The following is a 22262-nucleotide window of genomic DNA, read 5'->3' on the forward strand; positions in this document are numbered from 1 at the left end:
ATCAATATTGTAAATTAAAAATGATAGCTCAGACAAGTGTGATGTAATAATCTATGGTGTAGCAAATTAGTGTTACAAGAGACCTTATATTGTTAGTTAGTTTTATAAACCAATACAATTGCTTTTAGGAATATTCTTGTTTAATATTTAAACATTTATTTTCAACGAATTTACAAAACGATTCATAATCCTGCCTTGTAATTTTTTGGCATCTCTTATAAACTAAATGTCCAAGTGGTAAATCTTCGTGCAGAAGTAGTTCAATAGCTTTGTGTTCTAAAGTTTTGCTTCCCTCTATACTTAAATACTCAAGTGAATCAAAATTGCCTTTAAATACACAGTCAGTTAAAAATTCTGTTATATTTTCATAGTTACAACAAAGCAGGTTTAGGCTTACTAATTTTGAAGCATAACATATATTCGTAATGCTTTCAAAAAAAGCAAAATTTTCTTCTTTGTTTTCAAAAAAATAAACCGTTAAATCCTTAAGATGTGCCCACGGGTGCAAAGAGTTAGTTGTCTCTTGTTGGTTAAAATATTCAGGTGCTGTATCCTCTAAAGAAATAAGTTCAATTTTTTTTATAAGAAGTGTGAATTTTTGCAAATTTAAACATGTTTTGCCAATGTACTTTATATGACTAGCAGTAACTGCACCATCAATAGTCAATGAATGTAAATTTTTGCCAAGACTCATTAAAAGATGAAGTAACTTGATGTGGGTTATAGGTGACGATTGCACACTTAAATGTTGTAGTTTCGAAAACATTATGGGCAACTGTTCAATTTCAGTTTTATTTTTTATATTTAACAGAGAAAATTCATGTTCAGACAGGTTTGTAATGCTTAATTTCGTAGGCCCATGCATATACAGTATTTTAAATATAGCTTCCCATATTCTAAAGTGGTCAAAGACACAAAGTTGAGGACACCACAGCGTTAAAATCTTAACAAGCAGTGACACTGAAGTTTCAATACTGCCAAACTTTAGGCATTTTAATGTTTTTGATACTCCAGTGGGTTTTTCATTGGCATCCAAAAAAATACTTTGCAAACCTTGATCAGTTACTTGAGGTGTCTTTAAGAAGCTGTTTATATCTAATGAATTAAGGCATTTACAGTGTACACCAATTGCTTTTGTCACACTGTCATCACAATTTGTCCCCTGTATACCAATCTTTTGCAAGGTTGAACCAAATGCTTCTATGACTTGTTTTATTTTGTTAGATTTTACATTCTTACAATTTGAAATATCAAATACTGTCAAATTTCTGCATCGAAATAAAATCAAGTCCATTGATGTATTTGAAATACCCTTTTTTTCTCCATAAAACAGGACTTTTTTCAATTGGGTTGTAAGAATAAGTTGTAAATACACTTTGCTCAGTTTATGTTTTACAGACATGAGCAAAAACAGCTGCTCAATCAAATTAGAATTAAGTTCTTCAAAGGGACCAACAATATATCGAAAGTTTTCGTTGCCATATTTTAGTCTAAAGTCTTTCGTCCACACACTATCAATGTTTGTTAGTATATTTTCTAGGCATAGCGATTGTAGAGTGCCGACATTTTTATACCGACAATATAGTCCCATAATAAATATCAACAGTTAAATAAATTAAATTGGAAAATACTTAGTAGTTTAACAAATAAACAACATTAACCACAATCAATCATTATTGCAACGCACGTGCGAAACTCGTATAGGGAAATTTTTAGTGTTTCCATATGATTTGTATAAATCAACTATACTGTTAAATTTACAAATATATATCTATTTTTTATACTTATTTATTCTCGATGTAGAAAGGTCAACTTCGCGACTTAAATCTAGAGTATTAATTGTTATCCCGACCCAGTCTCGCGTTGCCTTTGACAGTTTAGAATACCGTTTATAGCGCCTCAATCCATGACGCTATAGAATGAGAGCTGTGGGGATCAAACCGAGTATTGCTGCTATGTGATGCCATGGTATATTATATATTTATTTTTAAAGCTTGTTTTAAACAATAAAATTCTTAATTTTATTTTTATAACACAACAATATTAGTTTAATTTAATCTTGGTATGTAATAAACCTAATTAAATAAAGGGCAACTCTACATACATTTGGCGCGAAAAATATAAACATATCAGCGTTTTTACAACAAACGGGGACGTGGAATTAGAGGAAATGGAAAATAAAGGAATGAAAATATAAGAAACGGAAAATGAAAGAATCGAAAAATTAGGGAACGGAAAATAAAGGAACTGAAAAATAAAGAAACGGAAAATGAAGGAACTGGAAAATGAAGAAACGGAAAATGATAAATCCTGAAAATTTTGTGCATGATGTAATGTAGTTTTTAAGATTAAGTACATTTAAAAATAATATTTATACGAAATGTTATTCAAAAAAGTTTAATTCGGCGTCGGGTTTCCCTGAATAAAAACAACTTAATTTTAAATACAAAACAAACATTATTTAAATTTATTAAAAAAAAAATCACCGTTCAATATCTCTTTATTTTTTTTTAAGTGACAACGTTTGTTCGTTAACTATTATGGCAATGTTACATTTTGGAGTCCTAGTTTTCCTTAATGCATTTTTTGTTTCCGTTACTTTAAAAATTTTAAATGAGATTGTGAATTTTTTGTGTCAGGTACGACGCGTTTGTTTAATATAAACTATATTAGGGGGGGGGGGGCTTTTTGTAAAAATTATGTACAGGCTTTTTTTTATTTACTATTTTCCTGTTGAATTTAAAATTGTAATTTGCACTGTTTAATTGTCATTCATATTTACATAACACTTGTTTACTTGTTAAGTTTTAAAAGTAATAAACATCTTGTTAAATAATGTATTGCATAAATAAGAACTTTCATTTAAAATTATAAATAATAATCAATTTTTTTCTTTCCAGTATAAATTATAAAATTTAATAACTGCGTTACTCCTAATAAAAAAACGAATGCGATGCTATCTATGCGATCCCGTAGTAGGCTGGTAATCTATAATTTTAATGTCTTTAAAACGTAACTTGTTTTAAAATGTGTGGTTTTCTTTGTAGATGTTAGTATTTTAAATCAACGGAATTTTTGTTTAATAATTTTTGTTCTTTTAATTTAATCTAAGCTAATACTTTTAATTTTGTGCTATACCCCCTGCTATCTTAAATAATGTAAGATTTTTAGTAACTATTTTTAGATTGGTAGTATAGCGTTATCACTACTGAATTTTGTGTTAAAAGACTTAAATTTTACAATTAAATATTTTTTTAAATTATAATTAGAATCACCAAACTTTTAAATAAATCTGGATGTCACTTTGTTAAAATTTATTAATGTTGTCATGCGTTAGTGGTTTTTAACGCGTTAATGTTGATCATTTTTTCTCAGCGTAAAATTTCTTCTTTATCGTGCTTTAAATGTGTTATATTGTCGTTTTTTAGCATTGAACCGTTAAGCGTATCCGTTTTGATTAATTTAAAAGGATAACAAAGTTAGCTATTTTGTTTTTTACAGTAAACCATAGGCTTTCCTTAATTTGAAAGATCGTCTTGTCTTAATAAACGGTTCAGGATGGGGTTAACGTACATTTAGAACCTTTATTATATCGCCACCTATAAACGTTAGACTAAATCACGAGACAATTAAACTTTTCTTGAAACACCAGTCACAGCAAGGGCGCCACAAGGAAGTTACCAACTCCTATAATCGCATAGGAAATAGCTTGTTAATTGTTCTAGTAATGACGCACCTATAAAAAGCTAGTATACCACAACAAGCATAATGAATAAGACCAAGATTGTTCTAATACAATATGAGAAAATGTGAATCAGTATTCTAGGTATTTTATGAATATAGTTTTAAAAGAATCGACAAAAATAAGCAAATTCACGTAAAAGTATACTTATAGCAATTGCATAGATTTAATAGGCTGCTTAAACTCGACATATTTTAGCAATCTTATAAATCTAGTTGAGATTTTTATACAAACTATTTTATTTTTTTATTTTTGGAAGTTAAATAAATAAGTGTACATGTTTTTTACCATTACGTTAATATGACAAGCAAGACCACCACGGGAGAATATATCGACATGTCTAAGTTAAACTTTGATGAAGCAGTTTTAAAGCATACTGAAAGGTATATTGGCAAACATTACCAGTTCTAAGTTACTTTCAATTTTTTTTTAAATTACGAGTAATTGTCAAATTAATTTTTTCAGCCATCCACTAACAGCGCAGGAGTTAATCGAGATTATTGAATATGAAGGTAAGGGTATCTTAATATTGCTTCAGTGCAGCTTTAATTTAAGTAAACAATAAAACAAAACATACTAAATTGATCTTTATTAATTTATCTATTAGCCAAAAATTTTGCCATTTCATTTTAGCCAACATGTTTGAATATCAAAAAGAAAACAACACTGACTCAGCTTATATTAAACCGTTGAAGCAGTCTAAGCAGGACCCAGAAATACAAGTCATATCAAATCTAGTAAGCTTGTATATGCTTTCTGTTAAAGAAAATCTTTATGATTCTGTTTCGGAAGTCCGACTGAAAATTGCCTTCATAATTCTTAACCAAACTCAACTGACTGCAAGCCAAGTTAAATTTGTATACAATCATCTTTATGCCAACAAGAAGTACTTACCGTCAATTCTCTTTGCTGAAATTGCTTTTAAGCTATTCGAAAAAAGTGGCCACCCGAAAGACGTAGTTGTCGACATGAAATCTTGCGTTTGTGGAATAAAAAATTCCGCTTTGGCAATGTCAAAAAAAGACCAGAGCTCGAAGAGTATGGTAAAACATCATGCCATTCCACTCATGCGTGAGCTCGAGTTAAGAGTTGAAAATTTACAGGGAATTAGTCCAGCGTTGAAGGCTTCGAATCAAAGTGACTGTTTGCATTTTATTGCATTGTGCGAGAATGCAACAGATGTTGATTTCTTCTCAACGGTTGTTAAAGGGTTGAGCCTATTTGATGCAATACAAGACAAAGAAAAATACTGTTCATACGGAATCACCCTAAGGACCCTTGCGGAGGTGTACGAAAGGAAAAAGCAATACGACAAAGCCGCAGCTAAATTCAGCGAAGCACTTGAAGCTATTAAACAAGCAACTGATTGGCCGGCTGGTAATGTGAAACAAAATGCCATCACGGCTTGTGAAAACCTGTTGAAGAAATATGAAGAAAAGCTTGTGAAGTAATCTTTTATTGAAGAACAACAATTACTAAAAAATATTAGGTCCACATTTTTTAACCCAGCGTATAAACGTAAATAACGTATTTACATAGCAATTAAGTTAATTTTTATATACTCTAGTTATTTCTATTTAAACTTTAACTTTAGTTTTCAAACCCTTATCGATCTTTCTTGCCCCTAACTTTAGTGATTTTCAAGAGGGCTAGCGAAATTCGTTCGGTCTTAATATTTCACGATACGTACGAGAAATAGTCGACTGTTGCGTAAACTGGTTAAAGCTTATAAACGTTTTTATAATAGTTTAACTTTTCTAGAAAACTCGTGCAACTTTAAAACAGCTTATGACAGCATCATACCGTATAGCTAACAAATTCGCGTACAACCCGCTGACGTCATAAATGGTTTGCCGTCGAAGTTCAAAACATCGAACCAGGCTTATTATAGGCCCGAAAATATTTTTAATTACAGTTTTAAACTCAGTACAATTTAAAAAAACATATTGGCTGCCCTTATTTTTCTGTTGAGTTTCCCTTTAAAGGTATATGTGTATTTAAAAAACCTGGTTGGATTTTAAGTACAGTAATTAAAAAACATTTGACCGCTACCAATACTTTAAATATATAAACTCGGCTAATGCTTCACTTCTAAAAAAACGTATTCATAAAACACACTACAACGACTACTACACATTTACAATTGCTATAGAATTTTATACTATCAGAAGCTACGCTAGATTGAACTATTATTTATACACACTATAAATATAATAGATATCTAACAACAACGATATTCTAAAAAACATAAGCAAATCAAACAAAAATACCAACTGGTAAAAAACTACAACAAGCAAAACTCCCTAAATAACTAACTAGCTCTATTTAGTCCATAACAAACAAGTTAATTTTCATAACTAACTAGCTATATAAACATACAAGCCAAGCTAAAACCAATTAGGTCTATATAACAAACAAACTAAGCTTTACACACAACAAGCGAAAAAAATCTAACGAAAAACTTAGCGAGAGACTAAACTACGAAGACGGACTGAAGTGCTAAAACTGTGGCAAAATTTAGGGGAAAACAGTTGCTGCCTTAGCGTAGGTGATTCGATATTCAAAATTAAGCGAACAGTCGATCAAAGCTATCGGCCTAAAGGCACTACAAGCTGATCAGACGCGCTTATAAAACCAATGAATATCCACGTACGGAGAAGCGGTTGGCCTCCCAATGTCGCTGGGAGGCCTCCCATTTAAACTTACTCCAACTGTATATGTTAATCATTAAAATCTTGAGTATAAGTTTTAACAAAAGCCTAAGTTAAAGCTTTAGTTATGAGTTTGCTTAGCCTAAGCAAAATTTTTTTTAAAGTACAATTTATTGATTTTTGGAAATAATCGTTTTATAATCGTTTTCAATTTTAGCGTTAACTTTATAGTAAAAAAATCTTCCGTTATTTTTTTAAATACATATATCTTTTACCCTAACTTAATAATTACTCTGTATTAAATAATGGGTAGTGATTGTTTTTTTTATATTGCAATATTTAATTTATATTCATTGTTTTGTTACTTATACGTGTTTTAATGTTTTTAAAGATTCGTTAAATGATTGTATCAATATCATAAAACTACTATTGTTTAAAATATAAAAGCAATGAAACAACCTTCAATTTTTATTAAAAAATCTAGAATTTTTTTTAACTAGAACAAATTATGTTTTAAAACATCCATAACTATACCACAATTAATTTTAAATGAAACTAGACTTGTCTATGACTTAATCCTTTCGAGAGTCGTGTATAAAATAAAATACTATAGTTATATTTTCTTTTATAATTTTATTTTTGTGTGGTTCATATAAGATGTTAAAACAAAGCAACAACTTGGCGTTAAGTCAGTTTTACTGCAAAACAAAATAAATTACAAAACAGTAAAAGCAAAATAAAAAGCGTTATGAGGTTCTACTCACAGTATTTAAACAGTACGGACACTAATTTAACAAATTACAAAATTGAAGAGACTTCTTGAAATTAAGTCATTTTTTGTAATAAAAAACGCTTATATGCAATACAACATACAAAAAAAAATAAATAAAATGTTGTGTAAGGTTAAAATATATTTACTATTATAAGCGCATAAAAAGTCATGTAATAGTTAAGCAGTTCATTAGAAACAACATAAAATATACTTTAAATAAATTTAGAAATAAAAAAATTGAAAAAACATGAAAATAAAAATGATTTTACACGTGGACCATTCGCTCGGGAGATCTGGACTTGAGATTTGATTCATCCGACCTAGTTTGAACGACTCCGCGACTCGACCCTGAATGATTCGACGAAGAGTATGTATTCTTTCGCGGTTGGTCAGGGGTCCAACTCAGCGAGGTATTCGTCTTCGGTCCCCCGTCGCTTCCATGTCGCGATATAGCGTAGGAATAAGGAGGGGGAACACCTGACGGGTGATTGCGCAGCGGGGGGGTGTTAGACTGATAAGTGGGGTTAGGTCTTAAATATAAACCGTTTCTGGGTATATACCCAAAGTCCAAGTTCGATTTATCAGACCCGGGCGACGTGATTGGAATTGGCGCCGCCAAGTGGCCATTTTGTTGAGGTACGGTTGTGAGCAAAGGTGGGGGCCGGGCGCCAACGGGTTCCGATAATATGGAAGACGAGTTGCTGGCACGGCTCCCAGAGATACTGGAGGTTAAAGGCTTTGGAACGTAAGTTTGTTGTGCAGCTTGCCTTATAGCAGCTGACTCTTCGCGCAAACGGGCGATATCGGAAAACACACTTGTCAGAGACTGAAACTCGGGAGTCCAATCCTTTAAGTGGTCATTAAGTCTCTGGTGGTTCGGCGAGGGCTCAAACTCATCTAGAGAGCGTAAAAACACTGGCATTGTACCAACAATGTCTTCGTGGTCTTCGCCCAAACTGTCGATAGCTGGCGCCATATCTTCACCACCACCGCTAAGTTGGTCGATGGTCTGGGGGGAGTACGATTCCGCCCTGGCCTCCTCGTGGTCGGTGACATGGCTCACGCATGAACTCTGCGCATCGGACACGGAAGAATGGGATGTGACGACTGCATCTTCCGACATGTGATCCGATATAATGTCCTAAGATTAGGAAAATAATATTATAGTACTATGTAAACATCAGTTTAATAACAGAGGTAAGAAAATGCAAAATGTGTACATTTTTAATGCAGATTTTGGGCTTATAATAACCCCCCAATACAGAAACTTTAAAATAGCAAATTCTACACAAACCTGTTGAATTCCGGAGTCTGGAACTCGTGCGAGCTTTCCAGGTATCAGGGAGGTAGAAGAAGATTGTCCTTCGGAGGATGGAGTAACGGAGGTGATCTGGTTGACTTCGTCGTCTTCTGCGGATCCGTCGTTGCCAGTGTTGTAAGGTTGTTTACGAGAGACGGGAACTCTCCGGGTCGTATCCGGATATATTGGACCTAAAAATATTCATTTTTAATGTTTTTTACAATATGAATTTTAAAGTGTTTGTGTTGGACATAAGCAATCCAAAAACATTATATATAAGTTTTTTTTTTACAAACTTGGATATAGAACACAATATTAACAAAATGGCAATTATAAAAAATGCTGTAGGCAATTGTTATTATTATTGTGTTCTTATTACCTTGGCTGTTGAACGAAGTGTTGTTGGGTAAGTTTTTCTTTCCGTTGGTCACCAGGATTCCGTTTGACTTATTATTATTACCGTGGTTCGCTTTTCGAAGCTGCAAAAATATTAATTTTGTTTAATTTTTTTCGGTTTATGTAATTCGATCACAAAAATATTCAATTACACTTAAAACACATTAACGAAATTTGAATAGTATATAGTGCTAAATGACAGTATAATGCATTCAATACGCCGGTAAAAAATAATTAAAAAAACTACCTTGTAAAAAAATTAAAAACTACCTTGTAATCTTCGCCAGCCCCGCTTTCATTATTCGAAGAATGATTTCCTTTATTTTCCTTTCCATTTTTGGAAGGTAAATCATACATAACTGGTTCTTTTACATTAGTTTTGTTTGCATTATTTGCATTCCTAAAAAATACATTTAACAGTTAAGTAATGCTTTTAAATACTTTGATTTACTCGCCAATTACAATATACAAAATCCAAGTTAATAACCATTTCACAGAAAAAACTTTGGACCACTTGTACTTAACAGTTCATGGAAAATCTTAGGTCCGTGAAGTACCAGAGAGAATTAGCCAGGACCGGTAAATACAATAGAAAATTAGCTAGGACCGTTAAATACGAGAGAAAATTATCTAGGACCGCATTGTATAAAAGTTTTTCTAAGAACCTTAAAGTACAAGTGATCCAAAACTTTTTTTAATTTTTATTTCTTACCTAAATGCCCTCTTATTTCTCCAATGTTTAACGCCAAGAAAAATGATGATAATGACAACAATTCCAATAATAGTTCCAAACACTGCAGATAGGACTAATACTTCTTTGGCAATAGGAGGAGTGCCTGAACAGAAAAATGTTTTCTCAAAATTTGTTTTAAAATAAAAAATAATATGAATATTTTAATTGTTTAAAGTTGTTATTAATATAAAGAACCCAACTTTATTAATTTATTATTTTAATTTTTTTAAATTGTACAAACTTACCGGTGATTTCAACTGTAATAATAGTAGTCACTTTTTCTTTCGTCGACATTGCGGTAAGCATCAATATTCTAGCATTACCGCTGTTAATTGCCTGTGTTAAAGTTATTACTCCTGACGTTCGGTTAATGGCATAACCTTCAGCGGTTGGCTCGGTAAAAAAGTACTGAACTTCGCCATCTAAACCAAAATCTTCATCTTTTGCGTTGACCTATAGAAATATAGTTTCTTAGGTGTAGAGTTGTACAAAATGTAGCATAAAGTATAGGGACTATGTTCTTTTAAAATGCACAACAGGAACATTTAAAAAATTATTATTCTTTGGGTTAAAGACAAAATTACTTTTTTAACGTTTTCACATTTAGTTAAGTAATACTTTTTAAACATATTTCAAGACATATTAAACGTGATTAAAAAATTTAAAAAAATCAAAAAAACAGTGTTTAAAAAAATGTGGTACTTTTAATCTATAATTTTGTTTTTACCTAAAAATTTTTAAAAAATTTAAAAATTTCAAAGGTAAACCAAAAATTGGAAAATATTCGAACAAATAAAATTACCTGTCCAACAACGTAGCCTACTGGCGATCCGTATGGCACCAAAAAGTTAAATCCACCAGCATTGTTTACTAAATACTGAAACTCTGGTTTAAATTCGTCAACTGGTAAAACACTGACCGTGATTGGAATCGAATCGACGCTGGAACCTTGTTTGTCACGTGCCGTGACGTCAAAGCGAAATTGACGACATTTCTCGTAGTCCAAACTGCAAAAGAAAATATTGATAATAAGGAAAAAAAATTACATTTACTACCAATAAAAACTCTAAAACTACAAAATAGTTACATAAAACTAAAAATATAAAACTGAATTATTTGGTAAACCTAAAAATTACTATAAATTTTCAAAAAACGATCCAAAACATAGATTGAAATACATTTCTTCAAAGAAATTAAAGTTGACTTACTCTATAGTAGCATACACCTCTCCAGTATTAGGTACAATATGGAACATGTCGTACGCTTTTAAGCACGACGATCCGATCGTTTCAGACCGGTCACGTGATATGGCGTAAATCACTTGACCGAATTCGCCTCCGTCGCCGTCGGTCGCTGAAACGCTGAACAGCGTTACGTTTGCCTTTGTGCTCTCTCGCACGTCCTCCTGTGGCAGGAAAAATAATTTAGATATAATATTTAAAAAATTGTAATTGCTTATAACCGAAAATCATTTAATCGAAAACTAAAAATTTAAAAACGAAATTTTTCACAATTTTATTACATATTTTTTTTAGAAATTAAGGAACATTTCCTAGTGGGTTGGGGTAAACAAGGGTTAATAGAAAATGTCATTATCGTTATCGGTAAATGGAGTTTTTGGTAAAATGTCTATGGGTAAACTGCTTTACATGACACTCATTTTATTCGAGCAACAATTTAAAAGTAAAGTACCTGTCTGAACGAGCCGACAAGCTCAGGGAAAAATTCGTTGACGTCACGAATATCAACACTGACGGGAACAGTAGAAGAACGAGCTATCAACGAATTTCTGGAGTCTGATGTCTCGACTGTTAATTCATAATGCGACTTTGCCTCAAAATCAACAAACTGCAAAAAAATAAGTTATATTAAAAAGCTAACCAACTTACTGTGCTTAAGTAGTTATCAAAATTTTGCCGATCGTAAGTTAGTATTATAAATATAACTAAAATTAAAAAAAGAGATATTTATTTATTTTTTTTTAATCTTAACATTTATGTTTAGCTGTCTTTTTTATGCGTTAATACTATTTACTTACCTTGGCAATAAGAAGAACACATCCAATACTGGAAGGAACACAATCAGTTAACTCAAAAGCTCGGTCGTCGTTTCCAGCTATTATTTTAAACTTAAAATCTGAGGAACTATCAGCATCACTTGCATACATCTACGAAAAAGTAAATTAATCAAAAATGAAAAACTTGTGAATTACTGTTGGACTATACCAATAGTTTATATATAATGAAGGTTAGTGGACGATATATATGCAAATGTGTAAGAATATACATAATAGAGCATAATGGGCGCGATATATTTGTAAATGTCTAAGTTTTGACCTTTAAATAACAAATAATTTAGGCCCGTATGGCAAGCTATCGACTAGTTAATATTAATACCAAAAAAAATCGTTTCTTTAGCAACCGTTTAAAACTTTTAGCGTCTATAAAATTCATGATTAGTAGTCTAGTAACCAAACATGTGACATGAGTTTAGAATGTTAAACTTACTTTAAGAACGGGTTTAGGCATTCTAGGTTGATTGTCAATAGCAATAATTTCGTCAACAACTCCGTGGTATTCAGGTTGGTTGAATCGGGGTTGATTGTCGTTTACATCAAGTACATTAATCACCAAACTCGCGTTGCTAATAAATAAGAATTGTAATAATTAGAAATTATGCTGAGTGTTAGGTTTTTATTGTGAGAGTTTATTAATTAAGATGATAACTTCTTGTTAGTGAAAAAAAGTATAAAATGCTTTAATTTTATTTTAACACCAAAAAATTAGTTTTTAGATAATATTTTATGAACAAAACTGTGATTTTATAAAGTAAAATAAAAAAGCATAATAATTTTCCATTAAACACCGTTATCGTATATTTACCTGCTTAGTTGAGGTACCCCACGGTCAAGCGCTGATACAGTCAAGGTATAAGTCCTAACACTTTCCCGATCTAACCTATTTGCCACTAAAACCTCTCCTATTCTCTGTGTGCCAGCACCCTTTATTGTCCTAATCTTAAACGCGTCACCAATATTGCCCGCCACTATCTCGTAATAAATGTTGCTGTTTTCGCGGGCGTAATCGGCGTCAGTTGCCGTCAAATTTGCAATGGAAGTCTCCTTTGCTACATCCTCCAAAGCCAATACTTCGTATTTTGCTGGGTTGAAGACAGGTTCGTTGTTGTTAATGTCTGTAATCTGTAAGTAAAATATTAGTTAATAAATTGTGGTAATAATTTAATTCACAGCCAAAATATTAAACAATGTTTGAATTTAATAAAACAAAATGAATACATCATCAAGAAATTTTGTTATAAAACCATTGCCTATACAGCATTTCTACTTCATTCAAAACATTTTCTACACGACTATAACATTAAATCTTTGTTTTCACCTGACAGTATAATTTAAATCACAAACCTCAATTCTAACAGAAACCGATTGAGATAGTGGTATATCACCATTGTCATAAGCAACAACATGAAGATTATAAACTGTTGATTGTGGGTTCAGAGCTTCACTAACGTTCGTGTAAATCACCCCTAAAAAAATTTATATATGTTATATTAATACATTATTATAAATTAAAATTTATGTTACACTAAAAAAATAAAAAAAAATAAATAAAAAAATGTATTTACTTATGTAATTGAATACCATATTTATAATGGATCATAGTGGACAATATATTTATGTTCAATTTAAAGGCCTTAAAAAATAATAAAAGTGCTTTGGTCTTGAGTGGGTAAATTATCACAAGCAAATATTAGTTGTGAGTTGCAACCATATCAGGACAAGTATTTTTAATTCTTTTTTAAGCAATGAATCAAATAATTTGTAATTAACCCAATCTTTATAGACCCCAGAAAAATTATCTTACCAGTTTCCGGGTCAATAGCGAATGTTAACTTGTTTGGTAAAATGCTCTCAAGTCGGTAAAACACTTTTCCATTTTTACCCGAATCTAAGTCAGTAGCATGTACAGTAAGAACTGTTGTATTAACTGGTGCTAACTCGTTTAATTTAACCTGTTTAAAAAAACAAGGTTTAAAAATAGAATAACAAAGTCATTACAAAAATCATACTAAAAAAAATACAAAATATGCCTTAAAACTATGCAAAAGTTATATAGTTTGAAGGTAATTTTAGTAACACGTATGTATAGGATTTTTGTGTTTGGGTCTGGACGTATTAAAAACTTTAAAAAAATAAACAGTTTTTATACATTAACATTACTCTACTAACATTTTAACACAGCCATTTCACCGAAATTTAAGAGCAAGGGAGTTAGGGTAAAAGAAGGTTAATAAAAATTTTTACTGTCAGTAAAATGACGATTTTACAAAAAAACAAAAAGTTTTCGGTAAAATGTATAACAGGTAAAAACGATTTTTGGTGATATAACAGAAACCCAATACTTACATCATATGCTTGTTGGTCAAATATAGGTTTGTTATCATTTTCGTCTGTGACGTAAACAATTATTTCTTTTTCGTCAGTATGTTGTGTGTCACTTGCTCGTACAATCAAGTTGATCTTTTCAACTTCCTCAAAATCGAGGGCTTTCATGAGGTAAATACTACCACTGTGTCTAAAATCAAAATACAATTTGATGGTTTAAATGAATTATAATTTTTTCTCAATATTGTTGTTTACATTTAAAAGTTATTAATTATAGGAACCAAAAACAAGCAAACATAACAAAAAAGTTTTAACAGTGTTTTACCCTTAACAACACCTTTTTTAATGTAATTTCAATTTTAAAATGATCTTAATTTTTTTTAATTCCATTTACCGAACTTGGGATCCCAAGCTTATAAGCAAACCCTATTTATAAATTTCACAGTCCAAAAACGATGTAAACATATTGAAATAATTGTTAACATCTTAAAGTTAAAAACTAACCCGTTTATGCTGAAATAATTGCCCGGATTCCCCACTTCGGGTTTAAAATCGAAAGTGATGAGAGGTTTGCTGTCAAGGTCGTTCGCCGTGACTGTCGTCAGAACGGTTCCCAACTCGACGTGCTCGCTGATCCGAATCGGTTCACGTGACACGGACAAAGTAGGGGCGTGGTCGTTGGTGTCGACCACGGCGATTTCGACGGTGCAAGTCCCGGTACGACGAATCGGATCCCCGAGGTCGGTGGCGTGAAGCACAAGTCGGTATTTATCATGAATCTAAAACAAAATAGAAAACAATATTTAAAAAAAATAACTTACGACATAATGCTTATAATCCTAAATATTGTCACAGGACTTGCCTCTCTGTCCAGCTTCAGTGCAGTTTGAATAATTCCGGTCCTTTCTCCTATCTCGAAGGCGTTGTCCAGGTTCCCGGAGCTAATGTGGTACCGGACCTCCCCGTTGTTGCCCGAATCTGCGTCGTGTGCCGCAACCTGTTAAAAAAACAATAATTTGTTTATTCAAAATATAAGTAGAAAGTAGCATTAGTTTTAATCCAAAAAAATTGATCTTACCAATGACATAATATATTATTAAATAACATTACGTGGCTTAAACATTGTCAAAAAAAATCTTGATTTTATAAATATCTTACTTGTAGCACGAAGAAATTACTTCCCAGTTCCTCCCAGGCTTCGGTGGCTATTTTATCCTGAGAGAATTTTGGTGCATTATCGTTTTCGTCGAACAAGTTAATGTAAACAGTTGAATGACCAGCGTGCATGGTCGAAAATGGTCCATTTCCAATTGTAGCTGATACGATTAGGCGAATGCTAAAAAAACAAAAAAAAATAAAGTTAAATTAAAAAATTAGTATTGTACGTCTAATAAATAATCGTTAGAAATAGTTTTATTGAAAAATAGCAAAAATGATACACTTTTTAAAGTTCAAGCATTAATATAAAGTAATGATTTTCGAAAAATGATTAAAATTTAAACTAATTTTTGGCAAACAGTTTTATCCATGCTATAAATCTAAACAAAAAAAGTAATAAACGATTACTTGGGTTGGGTCTCATAGTCCAATAAATTCGGTTGGGAAGCTTCGATCATACCATCCCTCAACATCGAGAAAGCTCCTTGTTCGTTTCCAGACACAATATTGTAAACAACATCCTCGTTTGAACCCTCCCCGCCTACAAGTGAGGCGCGAACCTGAAAAAAAAAAGTTTTTTGTTGCATTAGTAAAATAAAATTTAACCCATAGTTTTTAAGCAATTTTTTGTACTTAGTACCAACAAAAAGTAAAGTTGTTAAAATTTATTCTAAGTATAAAGATTAAATTAATATTAAATCATTTTTTTTATTAAAAGAAAAAAAATTTTGCATAATCGAAATTTTATCAAAATTTGATTATAAAAATTAGAATTTTTATTTATATGGTTAGATACCTCAGTCACGTGATATCCCTGCTGTACAGTTTCCGACATCATAACCTCGTAAGAAGTACGGTCGAACTGAATGTACGCAAAATTTACATCCCCACCAACTTTAAAAAAAATAAATAAAAAAAATGAAACTACACTTTTAGCAAAACACTAATTGTTGTGAGCTAAAACTATATCAATTTTAAAACTGTTTAATAACTTTAGTTAAATTATTTTTAGGTCACTTATTTACTGAACTACACATAATCAAAATTTATACAATTAAATACAATTTCCTTACTTATTGTTATTTCTAGCACGGCGTTAGCAGACCGCGGTGGATTTCCATCATCAGTTGCAGTAATTTCAACAGAGTAAGGGGTTGGTAGGTCGTTAGGTATTGGTTTATTTGTTCTAACATAACCATGTACTGGATCGATCGTAAATAAACCGTCAACGAAGCTCTCGTTAGCAAAACTAAATCATTTTTTATCAGTTTATTTATAATTTTTGGTTGTTTAAGATTACGTTTTTTGACTAAGATTACGTTTTTTGACCAAAAAAACAAATTGTTATGCAATTAACAATTTTATGTGTCCAATTAGATTAACATGATTTTCTTATTATAAAAAAAATAGTTTGTTCTAAAAATAAGCAAAAAACACAATTAATATAATCAAACAGCCTATGTGGTATTAGCATTAAAATTGTAGCAAGTTACGCAATTAGTGAATATCATATTGCAAATTACCTGTATCTAATTTGCCCATTTGCACCAACATCGGCATCTGAAGCGCTTACATGTCCGATGTTAACTCCCGTGAAAACACTGCGGGAAATATTCACTCGGACCAAACTTTTGACAAAGATAGGAGTATTATCGTTTACATCAGTTACTGTGAAAATAAAAAGAAGTTAAAATTAAAAATAAAGTTTTAAAATGTATGAAAATCAATTAATAAATATATATAACTTGTAAAAAAAGTTTTAAGCCGCTACAAGTAGAAACATACAAAATTAAGCAAATGTACTGAGTTAAAAATTACTTTTTCTAACAAAACTATTTTCTTACCATTCACAACGATTGGTACGCTCGTGCTTCTTGGCCCATAAGGAGCCGAATCGATTGCAGTGACTGAGAAAAAATACTGTGATCTCGTCTCAGCGTCTAACACCCCAGCAGTGGTTATTACACCGGTGGTCGAATCAATTGAAAATAAGCCATTGAGAGTTGACGAGTCAGCCTTAGTTGAAGGTTTAATGTAATAACTTAACTCACTGTTTAGACCTTCGTCTGCGTCCGTTGCTCTTACCGTTATAACGTATTGGCCTCTGAATAAATAAAGTAAAATGGTTAATAAAGCAAAATGTGCCCTTTAAAAAAAATGTTTAGAATTAAAAATATATTTATCGTTAATTTATTTTAACTTAAAAGAGAAATAGTAAAATTTTTGTTAATTTTTTTTAATTCGATTTTTTAACATTCAGTTTAAACATTTTTTAAGTTCTAAAATATAAACAACTTACTTTACTAAACCTTCCTCTACTGCACCGTAATAAGAATCCTGCAAAAACTCGGGATCGTTGTCATTGAAATCTAAAACAATCACTTCAATTATTCCAAAATTGGAAAGTGATTCAGTCAAGCCATGGTCTTTCGCCTCTATTTCTAACCGGTATGAGGCGGTTATTTCTCGATCTAGCTGCCTAGTCATGTTTAATTCACCAGTCGTTGGGTCGATGTAGAAGTTTCCAGCAGAATTACCATCTAAAATTAGCATAAGTAGGTCAAATGTTATAACCTTTTTTTAGTATAAAATATTCTTTAATATCTATATATAAAAATTGAAAAGCCATTATGTTTTTTTGAAAATTTTTAATGACTGGGACATACTTTAGGCCACAAATTAACATATCAACATTGTACTCTTTGTATGGACGACCTACCTACTATACTGTAAGTTATTCTTGCGTTTTCTCCTTCATCTTTATCAAAAGCAACTACTGTATGAATTACTTCAGGACCAAGTGCGTATTCCGGAATTTCTAATCTCACTAATATAGGTGGCTCCGTAGCGCTATCTAACGGACTAAACATTGGCGGGTTGTCGTTGATATCGCCGACGTCAATGTTGACAATACACCAGTCATATAAAGATGGAAAAGAACCGTCTTGAACATATACTACAAAAAAATAATATAATTGTAATAAAAATTGGTGTATGTTGTAAAAAAGCTATTTTATAAATAAACTAAGTTAGAAAACAGCATAGTAAGCTACAGAATAGCCAAAACATCTGTTTTGATAAGATTTTATACTTTTAAAATTAAAAAAAAAATTGATCTTGAAATAGACATAACATAAATTGCAACACAACTTTTAAACTAACATTTTACAAAAACTATTTATTTCACCTGTTAACTGATATGAACTGGTTTCTTCTCTATCTAAAATTTTATTAGTTGTAATAATTCCACTGACAAGATCGATAGTAAATGGTGAAGCAAAATTGCTTTGTTGTAAGGAATAAGTTAGTTCGCCATTTATACCTGAAAGAAATCAAGATACAAAGTAAAATATAGATATTTATGATAAAGATTATCAGTCGATATAATATATGTATTTATGTCCAATTTATAGGCCTCTAAAAATATACCCTACTATTTTTAATGCACGGGTAAATTATCTTGGGAATGAATAAGTTACAAGTTAAGACCATATTACAACAATTAAAATGCAGCCTGTAGGGCGAGCAATCTAACAGTATACTTAATTAATTAGTAAGTTAACAACAGCAAAATTTTTACCAGAGTCTTCGTCAAATGCAGTGACTTTAGTAACGATGGCACCGGACAGTAAACCTTCACTAACTTGTGCGTTGTAAGACGACCGCTCAAAATGGGGTGTGACGTCATTTACATCCATCACAAATAAGGTAAGAGTCTGTAAAAATTTGTTAAATTCGTGTTAAAAAAAATCAAAGAAAATTTTTTTAATAATTTATAATAACAGTAACATAAATACGAAAGATGAAGGCATATTTTCGATTTATGAAAACCATGATATTATTTAATCAAAATCTATACAATCCAAACGTTAAACTTTAAACTAATAACTAAGAGTAATATAAATTAGTTCTTTTTATTTTTACCTGGTAAGAAGTTAGTTGATTTTTTGCGGATAAATCACTTGCCGAAATATTAAGAATGTGAAAAGCAGAAATCTCATAATCAAGTTGTTTTCTTAATGTGATAACACCTACAAATTTTATTAAGAACTTATTAAGTTAAAAATCACAAGTATCAGATTGTAAATACCAACTAAATACTAATATATTTATTAATTTATTATATTAACATGTGACTTATAGTTCACTAAATACTTTAAAAATAAATATCGTAGAAGTGGGTATACTAATTACTGATGCCTTTTTGACCTTTATTTTTTATTCACATTGTTTTTGCAACAATTTCATTTAAAAATACCTGAGGTCGAGTCGATGTGAAAATAAGCCCTACTCGAACCTTCGTCGCCTGCACCAACAGACGACAACAGGCCGTAAGTCACGTGGCCGTTTGCTCCGTTGTCCGGGTCAACGGTTTCGACCTGAATAGGTGGATAACCGATCGGTTCGTCCTCCAGCGAGTAAATCACGCTCCTGCTTATAAACCGAGGCGCGTTGTCGTTGACGTCACGAATTATGACGCGTGCTGATGCTGTAGAGAAACGCTGGCCGGTAGTTGCAAGGTCAGTTGCCTGCATTTTATATAAAAAAATTTTGAAAAAAAAAAATTTAAAATATGTTAAAAAAATTGTGAAAAGTAAACGATTTAAAAAAAGAGTGTTAAAGTTTAAATTATGAAGCTTTATCTTTTTCAATATTGTTACTTCAGCCTACGTTTACAACTGAGAATGTACAAACTCACGTTAATGACTAAAGTATACTCGTTTATGTCTTCCCGATCTAAATCCCCAGCTACGGTTAGTATACCAGTGTTTGGTTGAATACTGAAAACATTCCATGGTGATTGACTAACTATTGAATATACAATTTCGCCAGAAAGACCAGAGTCCATATCGATGGCTTTAAACCTCCAGACCTAAAATAAAATTATATATGTTGGCTTATCACAGCATTTTTGTGTATAGTAAAAAATAAATATCATATATTTTTGATTAAGGTATTCCCTTATATAATAATTGTAGGTGTTCCCCCATATAACCGAATGGACATTTTACCGAAAAGTGCATTTTACAGAAATCTGGGCTAACATTTTATTTCCTAAAAGAGAGTCAGGGTAACTTGGGTTCAATACAATATACACATTGTGGGTAAAATAACGTTGGTTTTCGGTTAACTGTTTATTCGGTAAAATGGTTTTTAGTAGTGTGATAGTATACAATATCGGTATAGTATAGTTATATACAACAGCACATTCTAATTTTAATAATGTATTGCAAAATTTTGCAATTACCTCTGTTCCATTTGAAGTATTTTCTTCAACCCCAAATGAGTAAAACCCTGAAGTAAAAGTCGGTGTATGATCGTTTGTATCCCTTACGTTTATTTGAGCCTCTAATATTTTATCATCTTGAAGCGAAGGGCTTAAAGTTGCAACCTATATAAAAATATTGATAAACATAAGTTGAAAGCTAAATATAACTTAATCGTGTACGATTAGTGTTTTTTTTTGCGTTGGAAAATTTTGAAAAGTGTTTTTAATTTTGTCTGATTGATATACAAACGTAAATATTATTGCTTCCATTTATCAAGATAAAAAATATCTTGAGGTTAAATACGTGTATGGAAAACCCAAAGCCTTAGCAAATAAAACAAAAATATCGTACTTTGACCTTTTATATTTGACCAAAACAAATACAGTTACTTTTACTCGTATTTACCTTGATGTTATATTGCGACGCTTCCTCGTAATCCAAAGTCCTTACCAAAGTGACGTCACCGGTCGTGGTGTTCAGGTAAAAGTTGCTACCCTCGTTTCCGGAAACAAATCGATATTTAGACTGGGGTAAAATCTGGCGCTTTTTCCGCGAAAAAGTGGAAGTAAAACTAAAAAAACGATTAAAATTTTGTTAATAAAATAATTATTTGTAAGAAACTAAACAAATAAGAGCACTAAAAAAATCTATATAAATTTTCAAAAAAGAAACGAGTATTCTTTTATCCGAACAATAATAAAATAAATAAAAATAGGTCAACAAGACGAACTAACCTTCCGATGACTTCACCGACCTGGGTACCTTCCTTAAGCGGGAACACAAAATTGGTCGAGTTGAACTGAAAAGAATTTTGATCGTTCGCTTCAACTTTAACCTGACAAATTAAATGCAAAATTAAGTCACAACAAACTATAAGTGCATAGGGGCTTACCATTTAACCAATGTAAAATATTGAGGGTATCATCTGATAACCTAAAAACATTTGACCGAATGGACACTTAACTGAAAACAAAAACTTCAAAAACAAAATGCAGGTCAACATTTTTATATAAATTTTAAGGTCATTTTGCTTTAGAAAGGGCTAAAGTAAAAAGAGGTCTTTAAAATGGCGTTTTTGAAAATATGGTTTACAGTTAAAGGTATATTGGTTGAAATGGCTTTTGTTTTTTTACCAGTGAACCAGTATTAGTTTATTAAAATTAAAGATTAATTCCATTAGTTCAAATCAACGAAAAAAATATATATATAAACCTTGCTGGCTAATAGACTAGTTACAGGCTATTAGTGCAAATATATAATTTGTTATGGGCCATATGATATACCATATTTAAATATTACATGTGTATATTTACTAAGCAATCATTCAAGTATTTGTTTAAGGTTTACCTTTAATGATATAGTAGACATCTTAGAAGGAGTTCCGTTGTCCTTGGCCGTTATTATTAGATCGTATAAACCGTTTACAGACTGTAAAAATCAGTGTAATAACTATTTAGTAACTTTACGACTTTACAAATTATTATTTTTTTGACAATTTAACTAAAATCAGTACTTGACAATGTTCAATATAAAAAGGAATTAATTTATACTTTAGCTAACAGTTTATAATGAAAAAAATTAATTATTTTTTAATAAATTTACCTGTGGGTTTTGCTTGTACATTACAGTACCAGTATTTGAATCGATACTGAAAAAAGTGGAGTTGTTTATTAAATAAGTTATCTTTCCATTTAAATTACTATCCCCATCCACAGCTCGCATATCGGCAACCCAGTAGTCTATAAAAGTAAAAATTGAGACATTATTATTTTTTAATATACAAAACAATATAAACACCAACCAAAAATAAAAATCTTATTTGAACTTAAAAATGCAAA

General features: G+C 31.3%; 3 protein-coding genes across 4 annotated transcripts in view; 1 reads left to right on the top strand and 2 right to left on the bottom strand.

Annotated features, from left to right (window-relative positions):
• Positions 1-89: 89 nt before the first annotated feature.
• Positions 90-1591, bottom strand: LOC145754198 (uncharacterized). Its single transcript, XM_082570566.1, has one exon. It carries the CDS (start codon positions 1589-1591, stop codon positions 125-127), a length of 1467 nt encoding a protein of 488 aa, XP_082426692.1. The 3' UTR covers positions 90-124.
• A 2312-nt stretch (positions 1592-3903) lies between these two features.
• Positions 3904-6759, top strand: LOC145759908 (uncharacterized). The gene is made up of 3 exons (XM_082573766.1): positions 3904-4125; positions 4208-4254; positions 4376-6759. The coding sequence occupies exons 1-3, from the start codon at positions 4043-4045 to the stop codon at positions 5191-5193; spliced, it is 948 nt and encodes a 315-aa protein (XP_082429892.1). The 5' UTR covers positions 3904-4042; the 3' UTR covers positions 5194-6759.
• Positions 6760-7042: 283 nt separating this feature from the next.
• LOC145748240 (protocadherin-16-like) overlaps positions 7043-22262 on the bottom strand; it is a 32490-nt gene continuing 17270 nt past the window's right edge. For both annotated transcript variants that reach the window (XM_082564948.1, XM_082564947.1), the window contains exons 19-53: positions 22027-22163; positions 21772-21852; positions 21159-21259; positions 20830-20995; positions 20403-20546; positions 19854-20027; positions 19413-19683; positions 19079-19185; positions 18735-18870; positions 18342-18476; positions 17874-18110; positions 17454-17694; positions 16999-17258; positions 16678-16822; positions 16228-16403; positions 15951-16048; positions 15563-15714; positions 15155-15332; positions 14859-14993; positions 14501-14775; positions 14018-14186; positions 13476-13623; positions 13016-13137; positions 12477-12793; positions 12102-12237; positions 11633-11761; positions 11287-11442; positions 10803-10999; positions 10397-10601; positions 9840-10047; positions 9574-9697; positions 9132-9261; positions 8845-8944; positions 8460-8656; positions 7043-8306 (exon numbers count right to left, since the gene is read on the bottom strand). In XM_082564948.1, the coding sequence (XP_082421074.1) occupies positions 7431-8306; positions 8460-8656; positions 8845-8944; positions 9132-9261; positions 9574-9697; positions 9840-10047; positions 10397-10601; positions 10803-10999; positions 11287-11442; positions 11633-11761; positions 12102-12237; positions 12477-12793; positions 13016-13137; positions 13476-13623; positions 14018-14186; positions 14501-14775; positions 14859-14993; positions 15155-15332; positions 15563-15714; positions 15951-16048; positions 16228-16403; positions 16678-16822; positions 16999-17258; positions 17454-17694; positions 17874-18110; positions 18342-18476; positions 18735-18870; positions 19079-19185; positions 19413-19683; positions 19854-20027; positions 20403-20546; positions 20830-20995; positions 21159-21259; positions 21772-21852; positions 22027-22163 (6563 nt within the window). In that variant the 3' untranslated portion in view covers positions 7043-7430. The remainder of the gene's footprint in view (positions 8307-8459; positions 8657-8844; positions 8945-9131; positions 9262-9573; positions 9698-9839; positions 10048-10396; positions 10602-10802; positions 11000-11286; positions 11443-11632; positions 11762-12101; positions 12238-12476; positions 12794-13015; positions 13138-13475; positions 13624-14017; positions 14187-14500; positions 14776-14858; positions 14994-15154; positions 15333-15562; positions 15715-15950; positions 16049-16227; positions 16404-16677; positions 16823-16998; positions 17259-17453; positions 17695-17873; positions 18111-18341; positions 18477-18734; positions 18871-19078; positions 19186-19412; positions 19684-19853; positions 20028-20402; positions 20547-20829; positions 20996-21158; positions 21260-21771; positions 21853-22026; positions 22164-22262) is intronic.

Source organism: Corella eumyota, chromosome 1 (genome assembly GCF_963082875.1).
Source record: "Corella eumyota chromosome 1, kaCorEumy4.1, whole genome shotgun sequence".
Taxonomy (NCBI): Eukaryota; Metazoa; Chordata; class Ascidiacea; order Phlebobranchia; family Corellidae; genus Corella; species Corella eumyota.